Below are 24,530 nucleotides of genomic sequence, written 5' to 3'. Positions count from 1 at the left end.
TCCTCCCCATCCCGAATGCGCACCTCCCCTTTAAATGCAACCAAAAAGGAAATTAAAGGGAACTGTGAGATGGCCCTCGCTTTTTGTCTGCAGTCAGAAATACAAGCAATACATGACCACTCTTTTCGCCCGCCCCACCTCCTTCCCCTGGTTTAAAGACACAGCCGCCCCGCTTGCAAAGTGGGGAGAATCAGAGGGTGGTTCTGTAATTTAGCTTAGTTCAAATATGCTTTATCCGCGGTGTAATAAACCAGGATGAATTGGAAAATTATTTCAGTACCAACTTAAAGACCAACTAAGTTTTTATTTTGGTATGAGCTTTCGTGTGCATGCACACTTCTTTTAGATTAGGGTTCTGTGCTGCAAAGCACTTTTTGTGGTTCCAAGTGCTCGTGTTGCAGTTGAAAATCGCGTTTGCATCTTCACGAGAGCATAAGAAGACCCTCCCACCTAGTCCATATCCTGTTATTTCAGTGGTGAACCAGATGCCAAAGGGAAGACCACAAGCAAGGCATGAATGAAACAGCCCTCTCCCCTTTTGTGACTGGTATTCAGAGGCACACTGCAGAAGTAGAACACAGCCATTGAGATCAGTAGCTATCTGTAGTCTCATCCTCCATGAATTTGTCTGTCTGGGTTGGTGGCTAGCACTTCATACTGTGGGAGCAAATTCCACAGTTGAACCAGGCACGTTTGCCTTTCTGGAATCTTCTAACATTCTCAGGATGGCCCTGAGAGGTTTTTCCTCCCTGTCCACTTCCCCCACCACACACACAATCCCATACAACTTCCTCATCAAAAAGCAGGTTTAGAAATATATTTCTAACATATACTATCATACCAGAATCTCAGCTGTAACAACTTTTATCTTTTCTCTCTAGACTGGGGAGCAGGATGTCATCGAACCAGTATGTACACCCTAAAACATATTCTGCACTGATGTCAGTTTGCTTTGAACAATTCTGTATGCAGTTTTTCAAAGCAGAATTTGCATTTCCAAGCACACCTGCTTTCATTCCACCTCCCCTCCCCCAAAGCAAGGTTCTGGACTGTGTGGCCAATGTATGGGTCAAGCTGGGAAAACGAGCATTTACTCTATTCCTTATTTGACCTCTGTGCTCATGTTCCTGTACCGCTTTATCCTGGTAGGCTAACATACCCAGCTTTTAAAACTAAAATAATAAGCATTCAAAATTCTCTGGAAATGCAAATGTTGGGATCATAATAAAGCAAGTTGCTGAGAAAGCTTATGCAAATCAAGTGATATACTTACATTTTATTGATTTACATATTTTGAGTACTCAGCTGGCAGATTATTGACGCATATTTGGTTTTTTTTAAAAAAAGAGTTTATAAAAGGATGCTACGTTCAGTGTGCATCCCACACTTCCTCCTTCAACAAAACCTCTTTAGAGAAAGCCGAGGCAGACCACTGAGCCATCTGTTTTGTCCACTCCACAATGCCAGGCAGCAGCAATCCATGGTTTCAGAGTGGAGTTTCTCTAAGTCAGGCATCCCCAAACTTCGGCCCTCCAGATTTTTGGACTACAATTCCCATCATCCCTGACCACTGGTCCTCATGGGAGTTGTAGGCCAAAACATCTGGAGGGCCGCAGTTTGGGGATGCCTGTTCTAAGTCCTACCTGGAGACCTCAGGGATTGAACCTAGGACCATCTGCAATGGAGAGCAGCTGCTCTACCCCTGAGCTATAGCACCCACTCCCCTTTATATGTTCAAGGAAATCAACTGACTCTCCACATCTTGAGAAAAGACCTTTTGCAAATGTCTAGAAGTTACACAGCCCAAAGGCACTCTTCTCAATCACAGCAAAGGGCTAAATTATTGCCAACGGATCTACATCCTCTCAACAAGATGGAAGTAACACAGCATAACTTTATTCGTTTAGCACACAAAGATGAACCAAAACCCCAGAGGAACGTTTTTAATTAAAAAAAAAAGGAGGAGGACACACACAGTTTAAAAATTCCACACTAAATATGAAGCAGAGGAAACATGATCCAAGAATCTCCCTGGCAAGCTTTGGAGGTACCAGGCTAGCCGATACCTTGGAACACATGCCTGTATATCGATGTCTCCTGATTGTTTCTCCCTGTCGAGGAAACAGAGATTCTATGTTTGTTAATTATTGTAGGAAACCACAGCAGTCTTATCACATACATCCCACAGGCAGTAAGTCTGGGATGAAGACCAACATTTTCTGTTGCCGCATACCTGGGGTTGAAACCCACCCACCCCATAAGTATATAGACAGTGGCCTGCAACTATTTGGGAAGCTGGTTGAAATGGTTCTAATTAGGGAGCAGAAGAAAACAAGGCCTGACCAGAGTTGATGGGTCCACACATGGATCTGATCTGGAGGCTGGACTACCAGTAGCAGCAGCAGCAGCCGCTGGAAGGAATGTAGAATCACCAACTCTGTTTCCCTGGAAAAATCTGGAGGGTTTGGAAATAAGAGACTGTTAAGGCTGGCAAGTTGGGGAATGTCCCATATTCCATCCTTCAACACCCATACTCCCCATTTTTAAAATAAAATAATAATTCAGAGCCAGAATTCATTAAAGCAGTGCTTTATAGATGGAAGGGCAGGTTAGGAGGAGCCTTAAGGAAATGCAAAAAAAAAACCCAACCCCAGACTCCTTCCAATTTTAGCCAAATTACGGTCCCCTGTAGCCTTCAAAAAGCAGTAGCTAAGGGCGCTGCTGCAACAGGTAAAGGGTGCCAGGCCCTCTCTGGCTCCCCTGTAATTTGGGCACTGCCTTAAAGAAAAAGTGACTTTCTTCCTGCACATGGAATTCAGCTGATGTTCCACTCAGCCTTCTCTAGCCTCTTGCTTATGCTCCTTCAATAGGCTCTTTATTGTAAGGGAAGGAGGGGGAGAAATTTGGGCCCAAGCGTTCTTGAGGTGGAATGTCAGGATTCAAGGCCACAGCCTCCATCGTACATCGAGTAGCCATGCAGCTGTATGAGACACTTGCAGGGGACTCAAAATAAAAAACCAAAATTAGCCAGATTTGATTTGAACCTGTCACTATATTCAATTTGAAGCCCTGCATGGCTATTGTAGAGTAAGGAGAGCTCTCTTCATGGCTGCCCACCATCTGCTCTTAATCTGGAACCAAATTCTGCATGAAAGCAAAGCACATCTTCCTAAAATAGGCATGCACTAGTTTTCCTGAGGTCTCTGTACTGTGTCTGTGGGTCGCAATGCATACATGAGAGGGCTAGCCCCTAGTAGATTCGAAGGCCAAGTCTGCAGATGAGGGTTTTTTTTAAACAGGCATGCATTACCATTCTGCATGATAGCATACCCTTCAGGCGTATGCAGAGGGGACAGTGTCTGTGCCATAATGCAGGTTCTAGGCAGGGTCTGCTGGATTCCTCCCTCCACGTATCCCCAATATGCCACAAGAACTTCTCCCTACGACACTGTGGCAGAAAGATGCTAGCAGGCAATGCTCTGTGTTGCAGAGCTCGGCCCGTGAATCCATGCTGGATGTGAGTGACCTACGGGGGCAGTGGGAACTCGGGGGGGGGGGAGAGAAAGCAGGAGGCAAAGAGTTCCCCTGCCAGGTTGCAAGGAACACAGACGGACAGCCTAGACAAGGTTCTACAAAAGGTGGTAGGTAGGCCAGTGTGTCCATACCAAGTCCTTGCGGCATGAGAAGGCAGGAGGGACCTAAGCTGGGATTTTGCAAGCTGGCTATCCGCATGCCGGATAGTTTGTGGCATAGGTGGGCGAGGTTCTCCATTCTCATTTCCCCCACACAACAGCTAGTCATTGGGCTAGCAAATGGAGAAGTATAAGGTCCGTAAAGACACAGGGAGGCATTTGCAGGCCAGGGATGCCATAGCATGGGTAGGTCCTAGATGTGCCCAGGTGGTAGATGTCTAAGGCCTGGGTGGGCAGCGAGGTTCTCGTGCCGATCCTCTCGTGGCACAACTTCAGTCTCGAAAAGGCCGGCCTTTACGGCGTCGGGAGGAGCTGCAGGCGGTGCTTCCGGCGGATGTGCCTCTGGAGGGTGTTGCGCTCCCCAAAGCGCATGTGGCAGGCCTCGCACTGGTAGGGCCGCTCCCCCGTGTGCACCCGCTGGTGGTGCGAGAGCTCCCCCGAGTCACGGAAGCTGCGCTGGCAGATGGGGCACTGGTGGGGCTTCCGGCCCGAGTGGGTGTACTTGTGGCGCTCCAAGTGGGATGTGCGCTTGAAGGCCTTGCCGCATGCCCGGCAGACATGGGGCTTGCTCTCCGAGTGGGTGATGCTGTGGCGCTGCAGGTAAGACAGGTACTCAAATGTCCGTGAGCACACGGGGCAGCTGTACACCTTGCGCAAGGACCCTCCACTCCCGCCCCCTTCCGGGTCCCCTGCCGCTCCCACCCCCTCTTCCACCAGCACTGTGTATGGCAGCCCCTGGCTGTCAATCAGCAAGTAGCGCCCCAATCGAGAGGGTTCCCCTTGTTCTGTGCCTCCTGTCCCTCCAGGAACAAGTGCCCGCCTCCCTGCTCCTGGCAGCCCATTCAATCCCTGAAGGAGGGCGCTACCAGGAGAAGGCAATGGCGGGCGAGAGAGTTTAGGAGGCAATGTTTGGACACCCCCTCCCTCACCCCCCAGCTCCAGCTTGATGGGTTGTCCCACATGGCTTGGAGGCTCTTGTGAATTGAGGGGTTCCAAGGTTTCTGGTGGTCTTTGGGGGTCTCCTATAGACTTGGAATGTCTCTCCAGCTCCATTAAGTATCTCCTTATGTGTATTCCCTTGGGTTGGAATGCCAAGTCTGCAATAAGAAAGAAAGCACATTAATTGGGAAAAGTGTGAGGGGGGAATCATATGGGTCACACAACTTTTAGAGCTGCGGTTATGTAGGGCTGCCGGTAGGGCTGGGTGATATCCGATTTTCAACATCATGATATATCACCAGCTAAACAGCACAAAATATACTGATATATTACGATGTCTGAAATAAGGATGGAGCTATGTAGAGGCACTGGCTGGCATAACGGTTTTCCCCGCATCGTGATTTTTGCATAGCGCGCGCACACACAGGATTTGTGATATATTGCCGGATCAAAAATTATGAAACAGTTATCATGATATGGACTTCAACCGGTTTTGGATGATACATCAATGTATCGCCCAGCCCTAGCTACCAGCCAATTAAAAGAGCTGTAGTGCAATTGATTTATCACCCACTTGCCTTTTTTTAAAGAAACAATTCCATTAATAAATGTAAATAAAATTAGCATATAACCAACCCTCAATATAGATGCCTTTTAGAGAGACTAATATAGCCCTTTAGAGAAGCCAAATATAGCTAGCAGTGTAATAAACAGCTACTGCTCATTGTTTAGAATAAGAGGCATTTTGAATGTTTTCTTATTCACACTTGGTACACCAATATCAGAACCACAATACCTGCACATAATTAGTCACTGCGTCCTTATTGTACAACACTACCCAACAACTTTGGTGTCTACTGATTACTCAATGGACAGCCCAATCCCACACATGCTTACATGGAAACAAGACTTTGTTCGATGCTGCTCGAGTCTAAGGCTGCAATCCTAAGCACACTTATTTGGCAGTAAATCTACTTGAATTTGGCAAACAAGCACAGGACTGGACTGCAAAATTTTAGCTGGTTCATTTATGAAGCTTACAGCTCCAGCAGATAAAGCTACTAACCCTGCAATCCTACACACATTTAATTAAGTATCGTTCCTATTGGGCATTGCGGGTCTGACTTCACACTTGCCTGGGCTGCACCTTCCCTAGATTTGGAAATTTCACACATGTTGAGTTCCAAGGAAGCTTCCTAGCAAAACCTCCTAAAGATACATACAAAGTAGCATGTGAATGCAACCTTTGTTTTTTTTCCATCTGGGGAAAGAACCAGATCTTACTGAGCTGTAGGCTACAAGCGGGTGATTCTAAAGCTCCCAACATGGTTTTATGGGGCTTCCAGCTCCCCCTGAACCTGCCTCATACTTCCATCCCCCCCCCCCACCCTGAGTTCCTCCTTCCTGTTGGCTTCTTCCTTATTTTTTCCATCTTTTGTCTCTCTCCCTCTCTCTCTCCCTCCTCCCCTTTCTATGTAGTTTCTGAACAACTAAAAGGGGAAAGATTTTGAATGATACATATAAACTGATTTTTTTTTTCTGGCTGTCCCATCATCATCATCACCATCATAATCACTTCCTGAATTTACCGTATATCCCACCCTTCCTCCCGAATGAGCCCAGGGCAGCAAACAGATATACAATTTAAAAACAAAAACAAAGTAGAAACAGATTAAAACATTCTAAAAGTAATTGCAATTAAAAGCATACTTTTATCCAATGTTCTAGTATGACAGGAACAGTATTCAGTGTCCAGTTTGCGGAAATGGAGTCCACCCTCCCGCCCAGTTGACTGAAAACAAATTAGTAGGGGTGTGCTTTCCACTCCAGAACATTAATTGTATTGGTTTGTTGTACAGTACTGTACTTTTTTTAAAAAAAGCATTTGTATACTAATTTGAGAATAACCCGATCAAACCCAGTGATGCTTGTTTCTGAGTAGACCTGAATAGAGCTGGTAGTTTAATCTGAAGTAAAAGTGGTGAAAATAGAAGCAGAGTGATGTTTATTCCAGATTAGTTAAGCCAGAACAAATATGTCTGTGGCTCTTCCCATCAATTCTGGCTCCATCTACTGCTAACATTTGGCCACCCTGAAAGATGACTCCTGAAGGAATGTGGTCCTCAACAGGGGGGAAAAACCCTGCCTACCCCATCTATAGCAGGTGCTGTATATACCGTGTTTCTCCAAAAATAAGACAATGTCTTATATTCATTTTTCCTCCCAAAAAAACACGGTGTCTTATTTTCAGGAGATGTCTTATTTTTTAAAATTAAGTATGGTACTGCCTATCACTATGACTTATTTTCGGGGTATGGCTTATTTTCGGAGTATGGCTTATTTTCGGAGTATGGCATATTTTCGGAGATATAATACCATCAACCATTACAGCAGAGTTAGATGACAGAGGATCTATCTAAAGCAGGCATAGGCAGATGTTTTGGGACTACAACTCCCATCATCCCTGACCACTGGTCCTGTTAGCTAGGGATGAAGGGAGTTGTAGTCCCAAAACATCTGGAGGGCCGAGTTTGCCTATGCCTGATCTAAAGAAATGCCACAGTAGGAAGATGTGATAAGATTTCATCCTCGACTCAGGCAAGGAGGGAGGAGAGGTTACATCAGGGGTCAGCAAACTTTTTCAGCAGGGGGCCAGTCCACTGTCCCTCAGACCTTGTGGGGGGCTGGACAATATTGGGGGGGGGAAATGAACCAATTCCTATGCCCCACAAGTAACCCAGAGATGCATTTTAAATAAAAGGACACATTCTACTCATGTAAAAACACGCCGATTCCTGGACCATGCGTGGGCCCGATTAGAAGGTGATTGGGTCAGATCCGGCTCCCGGGCCTTACTTTGCCTACCCATGGGTTACATGGGGAAGGAACCACTAAAAATGGAAATAACTTAGTAAACGTGGAAATGTAGTGCCAGAATCTACGTCTATACGGTAGTATCTATACACCTCTTCACTAACACCTAGACATTTGTGAGAATCCATGACCTGAGGCTGTTGGGGGGAAAGTCCTGATATTATTACACCTCAGCTATACCAAAATATTGCAAGCAATTCGTCCTGCAGTGGGAATGTGTGGTCAGAGGTGGGGTTGGGGTTCACACATCTCCTCTGACTGTCGTCCATTTCTGGTTTTGTCCAACATTCTGCCAAATGCTTCTGGGAAGCTTACAAAGCAGGGTGTTTAGAGGCATACTGATACTGAAGATCAAATTAGCCATCATAGTCATTCATATGGTCAAAGCCATAGCTGCCAAGTTTTCACTTTTCTCGCGAGGAAGCCTATTCAGCATAAGGGAAAATCCCTGTAAAAAAGGGATAACTTGGCAGCTATGGTCAAAGCTGGGGTGGAATAAATGGGAATGGCTTTGGTGGGTAGAGGTGAGGGAAGATATGGTGGGAGAGCTTTGGTGGGGTGGGTGGGACTTGGAACACCTCCACTTTTTATAGGCATCAGCTGCCTCCAGCCCCAACTCTGGGGCTCTTCCATCAACATGCTAATATAGGCCACCTGTTATGCAACAGCTTTCCTAAACTCCTAGTCTTGCAGACTTACACACAGCCTAAGGGCTGGCATCAAAATTCCAAAAGGCTTTTCTTTGCAGACAGCCAGGTTACTTTCTCTCTGAGTTAGCCCCCCTTCCTCCATATGCAGAACTGGATCCAAACTTACCCTGCTTGGGTGGCGTTCCAAAGTCTCAATCTCAACTCTCATTTCTGCACCAAAACCTCATGCCAAGGTGAGGCAGGCACCAGAATATGCCCTTTGCTTCCATCCTGGAGCGAAGTAAGCTGTAATGTCCAGGTGGAGAACAGAGGGGTCTTCCAGTCTCTGATCCAAGGCGGCAGTATTAGCTGGCAGTGAATGGCACGGATCCGAGCGAAACAGTTAGCGGCACCAATACGGGGCACATGTTGGATCGTAGCCGGCAACAGAACGTGGCCCAGGTCCAAAGTTACCATGAAGAAAGAGGAAGGGATTGAGCAATGCCACCTTGGCACAGCAGGCGGATCTAGAAGTAGCAACCCAAGAAGCAGCAAAGTTGCCCGGCAGCAATGATGCAGAGGAAGCGATATATGGGATCGGTGGCACCTATCCAGCAGGCACGCACGTTCTGGCAAAGGTAAAAGGATCCAAGCCTTCAGGTTTCGGGGAGTTGGCATCCGGTTCCAAACGTCAGTTTAGCAACAGCAGCAGCAACAGCCTCCACCCACCAACCCGCCGCCCCGCTTGATAGCAGAGAGGGATATTAGGGTAAGAGGGAGGTAAGCCTCCCCAGGTGCCCCTCCGCTCCCCCCCCCCAGAAAGCAAAGCCGTGGGCATCCAGAGCCAGGTGCCTTCTTGCCCCTCTGCCTCCCCCTGCAGCTGCTCACCAGCAGCCCAGGCTCCTCAGGGGAGAGAAGGGGAAACTGAGGACGGGGGGGGGGAGACCCCGGGGGTGCCCTGAGGAGGGGGAAGGGTCTCTGTCAGGGTGGGGCTGAGCGAGGGGGGCTTGTACCTCGCTCTTCCTGGGGGGAGGTTGGAGGTGGTGGGGGAGGAGGAGGAGGAGGAGGAGGAGGGTGTCGCAGCGAAAAGTGTCCTGACGGAAACGCGGCGGCTTCTCCCACCGGCTCACGCCGAAGAGGTTCCCAGATCAACGTTCGTCCTCTCGCGCACAGGGGGAGCGGGTCGCGGAGGTGGCTTCTCGCGCACCTTCTGGAGAGCCAAGGGGGATCCTGCCCGCCCCCCAGACGAGGGCGCTTGCCTCCGCGACCCACTGAGACCCTGCCTCGCCTCCCTTCCCTCCACCGCCTCCTCTCCAGAACTTGCTGCAGCCTCTGAATCTGCGCTCAGCATTTGGGAAGCATTGCAGGAAGCGGTGTAATTAATGTATGCATATGTAAATATACGTATGATTTATGTATCTTGTATGCAGGACCCCCAGCTACACGCGAGCCTTAGAGCACTGCAGGGCGCGAAGGGAGAAGATTGTCCTCCCCGAGGACGCCATGCTTATACTGAACCCCTTCGCATGCTTTTGCTGGGACGAAGTTAAATCCACGGACTTCAGCGGGGCTCAGTTCCCATGAAAACAGACGCGAGTAAGGGACTGCAAGAAGTTAAGCCAGCCCCGTCCAGCGAACCCCGGAATCCTGTTCTTTCTGCTCTCCTCCAGGTCCTTCACCACCCAGTCTTAGCCCCAGCTCTGCCTTCTCCCACCCCACACTGAACCCAGGAGTGATAGGTTTAGCTTCTGCTAAAACCCACTGGATCCCCAAAGTCTCTGCTACCCGTACACTTGCTTCGGGTTATCTAGGTCCTCTCCACTTACATGCTTTCTCCTTTGTGTTTTCTGCCCTGGTGAAATGTCAAGCCTAGCGGCTGAGGAACAGTGATTTTACATAGATGCGACAGGTGAAACTTCTCCGAGAATGGAGAAGGTGTGATGGGGAATGATGAAATTCCTCAAGGAAAGCCATTCCCATCACTGCCTCTTTATTCATGGTGTACATGAAGTACATCTTCACTGTCCTCCTAAAAGAGTTTAACATTAAGGCAAGAAGTAGCTCAGTTGGTAAATCATTCCACAGTTTTGGAGCGGCCACTGAGAAAGGAACCCGACACTGCCAATCTCATCCCCCTTCAGGGAGGAGAAGGAGCACATCACAATTGTGACGAAACTGGGCAGTAAGTTTATTCAAGCTGACCAAAATGTCGAGAAATACTAGCAAGCACTGTTCTTGAGTTCTTCACTAGGCAAAATATTACATAAAGCAGAGGTGAGATTGGGGTGGTCTAGGAAAAGGAAAAGTACAGAAATTAAGTTGGATGTTGCAGAAATCAGATTAGTTTGTAGACTAAAATTCCAAGGTGGAGATTGCACACCAAACTCCAAAATCCACATTTAGCGATTCTTGAAAGCTTGCTGCATTTTGTGATATTTTGGTCAATAAAGATTGAGACTAATCATCTTGAACTCTTCATCAGCTACGTAGAGTGTCGGAATAGTCACTAGGAGATCACCATTCAAATCACCACTCCGCCATGAAGCTCACTGGGTGACTTTAGGCCAATCACTACCTCTCAACCTAGCCTACCTCACAGGAATGTTGTAGGGGTTAACTGAGGGGGGGGAGTATCATATATGCCACCCTGAGGCTGCTCCTTGAGCAAATAAAAGTGGGATATAGATGCAATAAGTAAAAAATATACCTTATTAAAAACCCCAAAGTACAAAAAATTCTGCTGACCTCATGGCTACACCATCAGCTTAACTTTTGCATTTCGGGGTTTTTTTCCTCAACTCACTCACCCCCTGCTTTGTACTGTATAAATCTTGCCTGTTAAAGAGTTCTGGAGAACTCAAAATCTTGCCACACTTTGTGACATGTTGGCTGATTCCATCCTTCTTATAGATGACCAGCATTAAGAAAAAATATGGCAGCAAACAGCATAGAATCAACAATAAAATTATATTCATAAAGTAAGTGCATCACAAATTGGTAGATCAGGTTAGGACATCAACAGATCTGGATCACCACTCAGGGGAAAGTTGGCTTGTACTAACTGTTCAACTGCAGAAATTTCATGTGAATTCTACACATAAACATCTATTCTGATAGCCCTGACAAAAATGCATAGATGTAGAGGGAAACACGCTGGTGTAAAACAAATACTGTACACAGCTACTCTCCCCCAACACACTTCCACACAAAGACAAGACAGTAGGTGGATGATAAAGTGGTATTTTAGGGTGAGGCTTTTCTCTGCCACATGACTTCTCCCACCCACTAGGATAATGACCAGGCATTGGGATCCTATTTTTAATCTTAATTATGGGTTTTGGTGTTAAAATCATGCCTGTCCCTGCACATTCTAGGCTCTGTTCTGGCATGTTGCAGCATTCTCCCTCACTCCAGACTCCCCAACATCCTTCCACAGCCATCTTTATGACATGTCCCCTCTTCCCCTGCTGCTTTGCAGGATATCTTCAGGAGAACAAAAGTCGAAGGAGTAAACCCTACACAAATCCGGAGTGGAGTCCCTAAGACAATTAGATGGCACCTTGTATGGCTCCTTCCAGCAACTCCTGCAGCCAAGCTGATGCCAAATGTATTGCCCTGCTTTCCTTTGGACCACATCAGCAAGGCTGAGGTGAGGATCTTGTCCTCTGGGCAACCCAGGACCTCCATACACACTGCCCAGCTTGTTCCCCAGGGAGGTCACTTTTGACTTCACCCCTTGATGTGCACTCCAATGTCTCTTGAGGCAGACAGATGCCAACCATCCAACATCTTCATCCTCCTGCTCACAAATTTCTCTTTATTGGGTCAGGCCAGCTTAGAAAACCCCTTTTATGGGCTAAAGTACTCAGCCCACCCAACTACCTAGATGCTGAGAGGTACAATTGTGACTTGAATGGTTTCTTTTGTGGGGGAGAGTGGATGAATTATAGTTATGCTCAAAGTCTAACCGCTGGTCTTGATTTTGGTGACAATTAACTTGTGACAGTGGAGACACTGGCCCACATTTCATGATCAGTCAAGAAATATGTTCTTACATCCTTTTAACTGAGTTTCGGGGGGGGGGGTAAATTTTTGTTTTGTTTCTTTAAGTAGATTTTATTTTTGTTCTTGTTTTTATTGCGTATTCTATATTTTTTTATGCTGTGAACCACCCCGAGACTTTCGGACAAAGGGCGGTATGCAAATTTAATAAATAATAAATAAGTGATAGTTCCATCTGGGGTTGGCAACACGAAGCCCACAAAGCCTTTGTGCCTCCTTCTCACCGGCCCCTTTGTAATGGGGTGGTTTCCTTCCCTGCTCCTCCCCCCCCCAAATTTAAAAGCACATAGAGGTGAAGGAGGAAATTGGAAGAGGGATGCTGTTTCCTTGTTCCACCTCCATGTGTTTTTCAAGGACTCATATTGGCAGCTGAGCAGAAAGCAGGAAGGGGGGGGAGGAAAATGGAGCATCACAGAAGGTGGGAGAAGAGAGGGGGCTGACAGTGGAAGGAAAGAAAATGTGAATGGAAACTTAGTCACTTCATTTTCCTGGAGAGAGAGAGAGAGAGAGAGAGAGAAGATGGATCCAGCAAAACAATTCCTACGGTACTGAAATTGCATTTCCCCCCCTCACAGATCCCTTCCACCCTCCCACAACTCACCATCGAATCAAAGTTCATATCTCTCCTCATTGACTGAACCATGACCACTATAGATTCACTGCCTTCCAGGACTGCTATGGACCTTCATCTTTATTTATTTGACTTTTTTACAAGAGATTTCCCCTCAAAAGCACCACCAAATCACAGGTCACCTCTGTAACCACATATGTGTTCTGTTATTTATAGTCACGTGGAAAAATCATGAGGAATTGTGCCTTGACTGAATGTTTTTGTGGTACTAGCAAGCACTGGATCTGTATTTTATCAATAGATCAGAGGGAAGGAGGTGCTAGACACAGGTTATGAATATTATTTAGTCCTTTTATATCTTGAAAGAGCATAAGAAGGGCACTGATGGATCACGCCAATGGCCCATCTAGCCTAGCATCCTGTTCTCACAGTGGCCAACCAGATGCCTGGGGGAAGCTCACGAGCAGGACCTGAGCACAAGAGCAACTCTTTCCACCTGTGGTTTATTTCCTCCAGCAGCTGATATTCAGAGGCATTAGTGTGGACCTCAAGGTGGCCTCAGACCTGCTTCAATTCAGGAAGAGACAGGTGGCAAACAGGTCACTATAGAAGGACAGGGAAGGAGGGAATGCTCCAGGAAATTTGAAGGGGTATCACCTACAGCAGAGATGGTGATCTCATGACCCAGAACTCGCCGGAAAAAAACTTTTAATTGAGTATATAGTAAAACACTTTAATGTTACATCTCTCTAGCAATTTCATGCCTCAGCAGGCTCTGCCCTGGCAGCCTTAGATGTCACCCAAGTACCATTAGGTACTTTCCCACCAGGCCCCTGATTTGCCAGGCATCACTCTTTAGTTCTCTGGCTCCGCTTCCTGTCACAGGACCTGAATTTTAGGACAAGCTGCACTACCCGCAAGTCACATCTTTCTTCCCTGAAAATCTGGCTCATTACCTTTACCTAACAGCAAGGGGCAGCTGCTCCCCTAAATCAAGTAAATAAATAAAAATCCTTAAGTAACTAAGGTTCTGCCCCCCCCAACACAAACCCTGTCCCCCCCAACATAGATCCTGGCTACACCCATGTGTAACAGTGACTGTGGTGTGGGGAAGGCTCTTGGCACATGCTTAGAGGTCCTGTCATCCTTGGTTCCAAGGCTGGACCGTGGCAGCATGGGAGACTGAGCAACCTCTGAAGCTTACAGAAAGTACTACACGTGGTAGATAAAAATATATATATACTGGGTTTGCAAGCGAGGCCAATTGTGATTTGCGTGTTAGATTGCTGGTTAGAGGGCCAGAAGAGTTGGGAGGGCCTTGTGGAGACAATTTCCTCTACTTAGCCTCAATATTTTATCCCGGAGGATGTTTCACAGGTGCACGTGCTTCACTTGATTTCCGGCAAGCTGAGCAGCTCGAACAGATTCCCGTGCAAAGCATTGCGCTTGTTAGGAGACATCCGCGGCGTGCATCTGTGCTGCTAGATCCGTGATAGCTCACTTAGACGTTCAAACCTGCCCTCCAGGAACGAAGGGATTGAGCTGAATTATTCGATTTTTCTTTTGCCTCCAGCCGGCAACGTGCCCGTCCCTTGCCCAGATTCCCCCCCCCTTCCCACTTCCCACTTCAAAGCTGTCTCGCTCCTCCTCCTCCCTTTTCCTCGCCACCTCCTCTCGCTGCACTTTACAGACGCTCCCCTGCTCAGCTGCAGCCCGGAGCTGTTGTTTGGGACGCTCCGGCGTTGATGCGGTTGCAAGAGTAAGGTAAGAGCTGCGTGTCCTGGCAGGAGCAGGGGGGTGTGAGAGACAGTCTCGGTCCCCTGCCTACACCTTGACTTGATCCTTGCCCTTCGCTACCCCCGCTGCTGGTTCTCTGGAGATTGGACCCCCAAGCATCCCGTGCGTAATGCACTCCAAGTCTAGGGGCGCAGCGCCGAGGACGCACGGGGCGGGGGTCCGTTGGTGTCTCCAAAGTCTTGGCGCGGGCGTCACCACCACCGACATTTGGGGACGGCGAGGGAGGAATCCTTCATCACAGGGCAGCAGCCGGGGCCATTTTGGAGTGGTGGTGGTGGGCTCTGGTTTTCTTTGCCAAAGGCCCGATTTGATGGGGGATAGCGGGTGGGGCGGAGCGGGAGGGTTACAGACCCCCCCCCCCTCCATCCTAGGCAGTTCCTTGACGTCGTCTCCAGCCGGCCTGCTGCAGGGAGTTTGCGTGGGAGAAGCTTGTATCTGGTTACTAGCGAGATTCTAGTAGGATGCAGGGAAACGGGAGGAAGAGGAGAGAGAGGCCTTGCTGTGGTCAGTTGGTTTGGAGTTCGGATAGAAGATGAGCAATCTGGGCATCATTGAAGGACCAAGTAATGACAATGAGGAAATGGGTAGGTGGGCAAAGGTCAATGACTGGCGGGGAAGGAAGGCAAATACCATGCTGATGTTAACTGTGGGGGCTGGAGATAGTCACCTGGAGGACTCCAAGAGGTGGCTCAGACCAAAATAGTTTGTGGCCCAAGACAGCTGCACCTCAGAATCTCAAGAGGTGTGCCCCTACCGGTAAATGCATTGCAATGTCTCAGAGGAAGCTAGGAGGGACACAACACCCTGGTTGCACTGTTGCTTCCCTGGCACCCCAAAGAATATTGTGACTTCCCTTCTCTCCGCTGGTTGAGTTACTTGTCACTTGGCTTTTGCTTCAGATTTTGGTTTCCAGAAGCTGAGCTTTTTTGGGTTTTAGGTAAGCATGTTAGAGTCTGCATGACAAGAAGGGAGTGACCAAGCCAAGAAATAGAGAACTGGAGCCTGCAAGTAGCAATGCAGGGGTGAAACTAGGCTTTATCCACCTGGATTGATGACCCACAGTGGCAAAAAAACAAACAAACCCAAAAAACACCCACCTGTGCATTTGCGTAAACACACACAAACACACAGGCTGGGAGCCTCAATGGAGCTCCTCTGGAGGCTTTGTCCGGGGCAAAAAAAAACCCAGCTAGCTACCTCCCTGCCCCCCCCCCCCCCGTAGCTATGGATCTGAGCAATGCATTTGGACCAGAGGACTCTGAGTTTATCTGAGCAAGAGAGCTGGCCTTACAACCCCTGTGCCTTTTCTGCTGGAAGTAACTGCTTTGGAGATCACCTCCTATTTCATAGTGGGCATCGCTCCACTGCAGTGGCCCTGCCTGCTTTTGTTGCTGTGGGATCTCCTGGCCTAACCTATTAATTTCCCTGTCTTGCCTCTGTCCAGGTGTTTGGAGCTATTTCCTAAGTGGGCTGGTAGCTGTGTGGAAGACCTTGCATCCCCGAGTGTTACCCTGGCTCAGGTAGATATCCTCTTGGAAACAGTGTGAGATACGGGGTACCTGGGAACTTTTTTGACCTGGCAAGTCAGATCTTTATATCCCTGCAACCTATAGGCCAGCTTTGACAGGTGGGCAGGGCCACCCATCTGTCAGTCATCTGATGTCATTACCGTGCTAAGTAACCTATCAAAATGGGCCTGTGGTGTGGTGTGGTGTGGGGCTGCTTCTGGAGGGGTTTGGTAAGGCAGCACCCAGCAGGATGGGAACCTTCACCTGCCCATCATAACATAGACCCTAGTTTGTTGTCAGGTATTCACAGTGCTTTTTTCTGGGGGGATGCAGGGGTACACATGCCCCTAAACTTTTTTGTGAATCTTTATACTTTCATCCATTCACTGTATTTATTTCCCCTGATTTGGACTATAAAGTGGTGGTTTTCTTGAGTCAAAATGAGAGTACCCCTAAACATTTTTTTAAGAAAAAAAAGCACTGGGTATTCAAATATGCAATTCCCAGCTATTTTTAGGAAGAGCTACACCTTATCCCCAACCCCCAACCCAAATCCTGCTGCTAATGTGCATTATTGGTATTATACATTTATAGAATGGAAGGACATACCTGAAAGACAGTAATTCAATGTTCTCAGAAAAGAGCACAAATTTTCAAAAAAGGGAACTCCTTGGCTGGGGATTCTTGTCAGGGCACAAGGGAAGGCTGCTTTGGAGTTCACTCATTGGGAAAATCGAGGGGAGATAGAATATAAGGCAGTTAGATCCAGTTAGATCACCTGTCCTGCTCTCTAGGTTAGCAGCATCCGTCCCACCTGGGGAGGGAGGACGACAATGACTGAAAGTAACCACCATCACCAACGGGCTACTAGGGGACGTCGTGGATTGGGAGCAAAGCAAGGTCAGTGTATGTCTGATGGGAGGTGGGTGGCTTCCAAGGGCCCTGAGGGTGGGAGGGGGGTAAAACTGCTCCCCTCCTAGTAGTGGGCCAAATTGATTGGATTTAGGTTCCAGCCTGGATAGCTCAGTTGGTGAGAACATGTGTGCCATTGATTTCAATGGGAACTTAGCTAAAAGTCACGTCCGGTAATATTTTTGTCTGCCTTGAGACTGTTGATCTTACAAAAAAAAAGGGGGGGTAATTCTTAGGCTCTTGCATTTGTTTCCTTGCCTCCCCCCGCAATTCCCCTGCTGTTATTTACAGTGAAGGAAGACAATGAAGCTTATAAAATAGCCATACCTTTGGACGAGCCGCACCAAATGGAATCACAGACTCAAACTCAGCAACAGTTGTATTATGGTCTGAGCCCTCCTCAGAATTTTGATGGTGAGAAAAAATACCCCCGCTTGCTGTCAGTAATATATGAACGAATACCCATTAACTATGTGCTAGATTTCGAAGAACCCTGGTTTTTTTGTCATTTCTCGGGTAAATATGCACCTGCTGTCACTTCCACAATCATGGCACTTCTAGAAAGTGACGCCGCCATTTCAGAAATCACAGCAGAAAAAGTGGTGTTTGTGGCGTGTAGGTGTGTGCAGGAAACCCAGCCAGATGGGCGGGGTATAAATTATTATTATTATTATTATTATTATTATTATTATTATTATTATAGACACGCTTGCTTGCATCCCAGTTCCCATTGTGGAGCTCAGCAGCGGTTGTCTTCTACAATCAAACATTTTGAATTTCTTAAAGAAGGTGAATCTTAAATGGGACTAGAGGAGAATGATTGGGGTGGGGAGAAAAATCAATTATGTGTTAATTTGCTCCTGCTGAAAATGAAAGTATTAGATGCAAAGAAGGCTATGGCTTCAATAAGGCAGGTGCAAATCTCCCTTCCCTCATTTGCTTCTCACATGAAGGGTGAGAAGGGTTTCTGGGCAGAGCTGGGTGTGGGACCTTTGAGTGTTTGAAGAGAAGTGGGGAAGCAAGTAATTGTGAGCAAATCGAACTTCCGCTGTGACGTAACTCTGCTGCGCTCCGGGCTGAACCTCAGAGACACCGGAGATGCCAGCTCCCTCGTTGACCCTGGTGACCAGCATGAGGACTCAGCTGCACATGGCCCTGGAGAGGAACTCCTGGCTGCAGAAGCGAATCGAGGACCTGGAGGAAGAACGCGACTTCCTGCGCTGCCAGCTAGACAAGTTCATCTCCTGCGCCCGTCTGGATGCTGGTAACTGGAGGACTCTGGAGTTCTCTGGAGGCTGAGTGGGTGGGTGGCTGGTGCTTTGCTGGGAGGGAGGCCTTTCGGATTCTCTCAGGAGGAAGGGCCAGGAGAATGTCAGCCAGGGCACCTTGGTAGGAGGCAGCGCTATTTTTCTAGAAAAAGAGGTGCCGGAATTCACCATGAACCCCTCCCTGGTTCTCTTAGAACAGGGGCAGCAAACTTTTTCAGCAGGGGGCCGGTCCACTGTCCCTCAGACCTTGTAGGGGGCCGGACTATATTTTTTTGGGGGGGAAATATGAATGAATTCCTATGACAGTGGCATCTCCCTGAGAGGTGCCTAAGCTGAGTTCTGGTGAGCTCCACGGTTTTTTTTTTTAAAAAAGCCCTGGTCAGAGGTCCCTATGTTAGAGAGTCAAGGGCTGTGTCTTTTTGGGGTTCTCTGATTTGAAGAGCTTGACTCTGGCTGTGCTATGGCAGGCCTCTGTCTCCCTCTTTGTCTGATGCGTCCTCCTCTTTCCCCTCTGCCCTAGATGAGCACTGCCGCAGCAAGCAGCTCCCGCGGCGATCCGAGGTGTCCGACAGCCGGAACGGGGATGTGACAGACGACGACAGTATGGGCTCCTGGATGAGTGCCGGCCCCGAGGAAGGAGGCTCCGGGGAGCACAAGAAGCAGAAAGGAGGGGTCAACAGGCGGCGCTTTGCCAAGCCCAAAGTTCGCGAGAGGCAGAGAGGTGAGTGGCAAGGGGGGGGGGGTTGTCAAAGCAAGGGACCACCGTTTCAGCCTCCAAAGCCTACAGAGCTGAAGGCGGAGGGTCCCCGCCCCCTTCTATGGCAGAAATAGGGAGGCCCTGTGTTTCAAATCGAGGAAACGGCAGTGTGCGTTAGGTCCCCGCTCCCAGGCCCAGCTGATCCTCCTGGGAGCAGTTCTGCATGGACTAGTCGCCTGGCTGGGCCTGCCATGCCTTCTGACCCATCTTTTTCCTCTGGCAGCCCAAGGGAGGTAAGGAGAGGAATCCTGACCCTTGGAGAAACAGGAATGCCTCTTGAAATGCTGGCCTGTGACTCGCCCACCCCTCTAGGTTTTCCCTCACAAAAACATCAAGTCTTGATAAATTGCTGCAATAATATGTTATCTCCTTCTTTTTCTTCATTTCTTGTTCAATTCTCACATTTCTCCACTCTCCTCTCCCGTTGTCCTAACCCTCCACCACTCCCCCCCCCCACTTGCTGTTGCAAACCAACCGGCTGGCCTGCCACGCGTGATCGCTTGCTTCCATTTTTCTCCTCCACCTCTTCTTTCTCTCACCTTCCATCCTTTCTCTCTGCATATCCTCCTTTTCTTATCTATGGATGCTGCTCCTGAATGTTCAACACCTGCGTTACCTGCTTGTTTTACTTACTGGTTTTTTTGTTTTTTTGTTTTGCTTGGTCCCTGGGCTGTTCCCTATCTTTCCCCCTTCCCCTGTGCTGGTATATTTGACTCTAATTTATCCCACCTTTAATTTCTCCTCCCCAAATTTTTGCTTCCATTGGATCGCTGCCTTATTCTGTCGGTCCTTCCCATTTCCTGTGATTTCTGCCTCTTGCAACTCTCGGGTGTTTACACGAGTGGCCATGCTTCCCCTTTTCTGCTCCTCAACCCTTTTTCTTGTTCTCCCCCCCCCCACGCTCCTGTCTATGGGGCCCTCTCCTTTGAACCCCCCTACCCCCGTGCAGTCAAAGATGTGGATGGGGTGCTGTGCCGCTACAAGAAGATCCTGTACACTTTCCAGAAGCTGCAAAGCATGAGCCGGGCCTTTGAGCGCCACCGTGTGGACCGTAACACTGTGGCCTTGACCACGCCCATCGCTGAGCTCCTCATTGTGGCCCCTGAAAAGGTGGCGGAGGTGGGCGAATTTGACTCGTCCAAGGAGCGCCTGCTGGAGTATTCCCGCCGATGCTTCATGGCTCTGGATGACGAGACTCTCAAGAAGGTCCAGGCGCTCAAGAAAAGCAAACTCCTCCTGCCCATCACCTACCGCTTCAAGCGGAAAACGGACGCCCCCGGCGCGGTGGCCAGCAATTCCTTACCCTCGCCCACTACCCCACCCAAGCCCCCTCCGCCCATTGCTGACTGCTTCAAGCGATGATTCCCCCTCCTGGCTTTGCCTGAACCCACTTTGACAGCCCTCCAGTCTCTTATTTCTGTCTAGTTATTGAGGAAGCTCCTGCTGTGCTCCCTTGGGGCTCTTCTGCCTTCCTTGTCAGCCCCCTTCACCCTTTCCCGCAGTTTCTAGTGCTGAAGGCAAGCTCTGCCTTTGTAAGGCAAGTGGGATGCTTTTATCTGGGCACACCGTCTCTTTGGGAAGCATCATCTGACCAGGTGCTCCCGTTTATATGTCAGTTGATTAAAGGCTACTGAGAGATGAACTGGATTAAATTCACTCCATTTGCTTCCATCTTAAGAACTGGCAAAATGACTGCCCAGTGGGAGTAGCGCGGGAGCAGGTTAGCGGGACAGAGTACACCCCATGCATAGGTAAAGTGCTGTGGTGGATATGTTGCTTCAGACTGTCTGTGCAGGTACAGTAACACCTATAGGATCGCCAAGGCACTCATCAGAGACGGTGTCTGCAGCCTTGCAAATAAGCTACTAGGTGACACATTTTTCTTACACAACACTCCCCTGCATACTGCTTATTTGTGGCACGTCAGCAGCCCCAAAGGGCTGAATAAACATTGGCAGAAATTTCCCTGCCTTGTTGCTCGGAGGCCAGTTGTGTTTGCCATAGGTATGTGTGTGTGTTTGCAAGCTTGTTTTAACAGCTCTAGAACTTGGGGCAGGGATGCTCAAGAAGTCTCCTCAATGCCTGCCTCCTTAAGAAGTTAGTGTAGGCCAGGCATCCCCAAACTTTGGCCCTCCAGATGTTTTGGACTACAATTCCCATCATCCCTGGCCACTGGTCCTGTTAGCTAGGGGTCATGGGAGTTGTAGGCCAAAACATCTGGAGGGCCGCAGTTTGGGGGTGCCTGGTGTAGACAATGGATTTACCCACCTCATGTGCCATCTCACTGCTCCACTCCCCTTTCCAGCTTGCTGTGAAGCAAGACTAGAACTGGAGGGCGATTGCTGAACAGGCTGCAGTGGTCTTGCTTCTTGGCCACTTCCTTTCTGCTTTTTTTTACATCAAATGCTACTGGCACCACCTTAAGCTTTTCTCTTCCTGTTGCCTTTTTGCTGCAACAGTCCTTAGCCTGGAGGAATGAACTGCAGCATTTGGCTGCCTCTGAATAATCCCCTATAGTCTCCCAAAGAAATTCCCACATCCCAGGGTTTCCTTGCATCTCTTTACCTCCATGGACACCACCTGCCCTCTTTCATGTTTTCCTGTTCCAGGTTCTGAAGCTGGGCTGTGTTTGGTGGCAAGCCATTTGCACTTCCTTTTTTGCTTCCTGAGACAGAGACTGTGTGTGTGCTCCAACACCTCTGTGGCTTCAAGCTGCCACCGTATGTGCGAGCAAGAATTTTGTTTGTTCTCTGCTCCTTTGGGATGTCTCCTCTTTATTCAGTGTAATTAATGGACTGTTTCCACTGTGCCTGTAATTTATCACCCAGTTTTTTTCCTCTGTGTTAAAATTAAAATTAAAAAGGAAAATGTAAAAAAATTAAAAAATTACTAAGAGGATTTAAATTAAAGCATTTTGAATGAAACTCAGCAATGTGTGGTTTTAATTTTTCATATTTGTATAATTGCTGCAAAAATGTGTGAATTTGTGGCTAATTAGGATATTCCTGGCTTGGAACAAGGTATGAAGAGTTGGATGTTGGCAACTGATTCAAATCCTCAGCTGTATATTATCTGGGAGTCAGTTTGTTACCAATTTGTAAAATTAATGGGATGCCCTCAGTTTTGGTGTGAGGATGAGAGAATTATTGTGAAATGTACACTAAATGTCACAGTAGAATTTGGCATAGAAACATCAGCCCCAGGGTGTGGCTGAAAAAATGCAGGAAGGCACTACTTTACTGAAGCTAAGGAGGTGTGGGTCTGGTCTGTGCCTGGATGGCTGACTACCTGAGAACCACATGTACTTTGCCTTGGGCTCCATGATGGAATAAATGTATGTCAGCGACATGGAGAAGTTGTCCGTTGAAATACCCTTGCCACAGCATTGGATAAAGTTATCTTGAAGCTGTGGTTCTACTCTCTGGAAAGTGGAAAAAATGTGCAATAGAAAGCAAAGGAAGTGGGAGAGAAACACAGGTGCCTGGTTCAGAAAAGGGATTTCCTTCATATTTGGTGAACTTAGCATTTTGTTAGTGTGGAGTTCTCTATGAAAACCCCCACTGGAGGAACAAGAGGAAAAATGTGCTGTTGAATAACCTCAGTGAGGTGTGTGGAGAGCTTCACAGTGGTTCCCAAATGGTGGTCTGCAGACCCCCCAGGGGGTCCATGTAACCCACTCAGGGGTCCATGGCATATACCCATCAACTGTTGGAAAATGCATGAGTATGAAGCGCCCAAAGCCACATGTTTTTGGCTGCTTTGACTCACGGAGCACAGCCCAGAATATGCACATCCTGGTTCTGGGAACCACTGATCTAGATCATGCCCATTGAAAGGCATGGGTGTATACTTTGGCAAATGTTGCAGCCAACTTTTTTAAAAAACAAGAGGTTGTATTCCAGCCATTGTAGGGGGAAACCAGTCATATCTCAAGCCATGAGTGTTGCAGTCATTGAAACTGTGAAACGCATAAAGTAAAAGAAAAAACCTGTGAGCCAGTCTCTCCTACAGGAATAGGAAAGCAGAATGAATGGAAGAGAATATTACCCTCTGCCTTGTGGGTGAATTATGACTCATGGCATAGAATTTGAAAACAATTTCCTGCCCCCTTTTACAGTGCATCCGCTATGCAGCTGATGGCTATTTCCTTTGGGAGTCTGCATTTTGGCGGGAGAATGTTGTTGCTGTTGCTGTGCTCGTGTCCTGTTTTTAAGAGTTCCCCGTAGGCATTATTAGAAAAATTTTAAGGTCTCATATATAGAGTAAATATTCATAAATGCACACATATCCAAATATATGAACCATGTCTCTGAAATACAGTAGTATGGGAGAGCAATCCTGAAGCCATTTTGACTCTCCCAATGACCTCAGATATTCCTCTGCAGGAAAGGAGGTAAATGGGGAAAGACTTCCCATTGTCTTTTTGCTTGAAAATCCTGTCTTAAGGTCGTATTTGTGTATGAAGAGGGCGAATCTGTGAGCTGGATTCAAGAACTAAAGTATTAACCATCACAAAAGAATGGCCAGACTGCCCAGGTAATGCAATCATTGACCTTTACTAAATAAAAAATTCCTTCAGTAGCACCTTAAAGACCAACTAAGTTTATATTTTGGTATGAGCTTTCGTGTGCATGCACACTTCTTCAGATACACTGTGTATCTGAAGAAGTGTGCATGCACACGAAAGCTCATACCAAAATATAAACTTAGTTGGTCTTTAAGGTGCTACTGAAGGAATTTTTTTATTTTGCTTCGACTCAGACCAACACGGCTACCTACCTGTAAATTGACCTTTACTGATTAGGTATTCTGGCGGACAGGATTTCTGCTGCAAACCGCCTCATGTAATGTATGTACAGTATGATGTTTTGGGGTGGTGGTCTTGGGCTAAAAAGGTAAAGGGACCCCTGACCATTAGGTCCAGTCGTGACCGACTCTGGGGTTGCGCGCTCATCTCGCATTATTGGCCGAGGGAGCCGGCGTACAGCTTCCAGGTCATGTGGCCAGCATGACAAAGCCGCTTCTGGCGAACCAGAGCAGCACATGGAAATGCCGTTTACCTTCCCGCTGTAGCGGTCCCTATTTATCTACTTGCACTTTGACGTGCTTTCAAACTGCTAGGTTGGCAGGAGGGTCTTGGGCTACAGGGTGGCCAATTTCAAAAGTCTATATTGTTAGGGGAAATTCTGGGTGTGAGGCTGCTCAGCCAGCCAGCTTGTCAGGCAAGAGCCCGCGGTCCACTGCGAAGGTTCAAGCCAAGACTGAACACTGAGAACAGGGTTACAAGAACTTTTAAAACTTCCCACCTCAATCCCATAATACATTTCAAAAGTAAAAAAATTCCTTCAGTAGCACCTTAAAGACCAACTAAGTTTTTATTTTGGTATGAGCTTTCGTGTGCATGCACACTTCATCAGATCACTTCATCAAAAGTGTCATTCCTACATCATAGTTACATAGCTAAACGTCAGAAAAGGGGAGGTACATACAATATTAACATACTGATAAACAAGATTAACAT

At 47.8% G+C, this 24,530-nt stretch overlaps 2 protein-coding genes across 10 annotated transcripts; one reads left to right on the top strand and one right to left on the bottom strand.

Annotated features, from left to right (window-relative positions):
* Window positions 1-74: 74 nt before the first annotated feature.
* On the bottom strand, window positions 75-8,652 carry LOC118095384 (zinc finger protein 581). Of its 4 annotated transcripts, XR_004693819.2 has the most exons (4): window positions 8,322-8,652; window positions 3,666-4,789; window positions 2,344-2,455; window positions 75-2,111 (listed from the first exon to the last, which is right to left on the bottom strand). XR_004693819.2 is itself a non-coding variant. In XM_035136602.2 (2 exons), exon 2 carries the CDS (start codon window positions 4,743-4,745, stop codon window positions 3,987-3,989), a length of 759 nt encoding a protein of 252 aa, XP_034992493.1. In that variant the 5' UTR covers window positions 4,746-4,789; window positions 8,322-8,652; the 3' UTR covers window positions 75-3,986. The 4 variants fall into 4 exon arrangements, 1 of the variants encoding a protein (XP_034992493.1); XR_004693818.2 differs by having other exon boundaries at window positions 2,344-4,789; XR_004693817.2 differs by having other exon boundaries at window positions 75-2,455.
* On the top strand, window positions 8,650-22,323 carry CCDC106 (coiled-coil domain containing 106). 6 transcript variants are annotated; one of them, XM_060281654.1, is made up of 10 exons: window positions 8,650-8,772; window positions 9,565-9,804; window positions 11,613-11,783; window positions 14,341-14,531; window positions 16,009-16,084; window positions 16,867-16,972; window positions 17,276-17,398; window positions 18,072-18,248; window positions 18,773-18,973; window positions 19,959-22,323. In XM_060281654.1, the coding sequence occupies exons 2-10, from the start codon at window positions 9,715-9,717 to the stop codon at window positions 20,369-20,371; spliced, it is 1,548 nt and encodes a 515-aa protein (XP_060137637.1). In that variant the 5' UTR covers window positions 8,650-8,772; window positions 9,565-9,714; the 3' UTR covers window positions 20,372-22,323. The 6 variants fall into 6 exon arrangements, with proteins under 6 accessions (XP_060137637.1, XP_060137640.1, XP_060137639.1 ...); XM_060281655.1 differs by lacking the exon at window positions 8,650-8,772 and adding an exon at window positions 8,784-8,903; XM_060281657.1 differs by lacking the exon at window positions 14,341-14,531 and having other exon boundaries at window positions 9,565-9,730.
* Window positions 22,324-24,530: the final 2,207 nt, after the last annotated feature.

Source organism: Zootoca vivipara, chromosome 13, assembly GCF_963506605.1.
Source record: "Zootoca vivipara chromosome 13, rZooViv1.1, whole genome shotgun sequence".
Classification (NCBI taxonomy): domain Eukaryota; kingdom Metazoa; phylum Chordata; class Lepidosauria; order Squamata; family Lacertidae; genus Zootoca; species Zootoca vivipara.
This window is presented reverse-complemented; position numbering and strand designations above follow the sequence as displayed.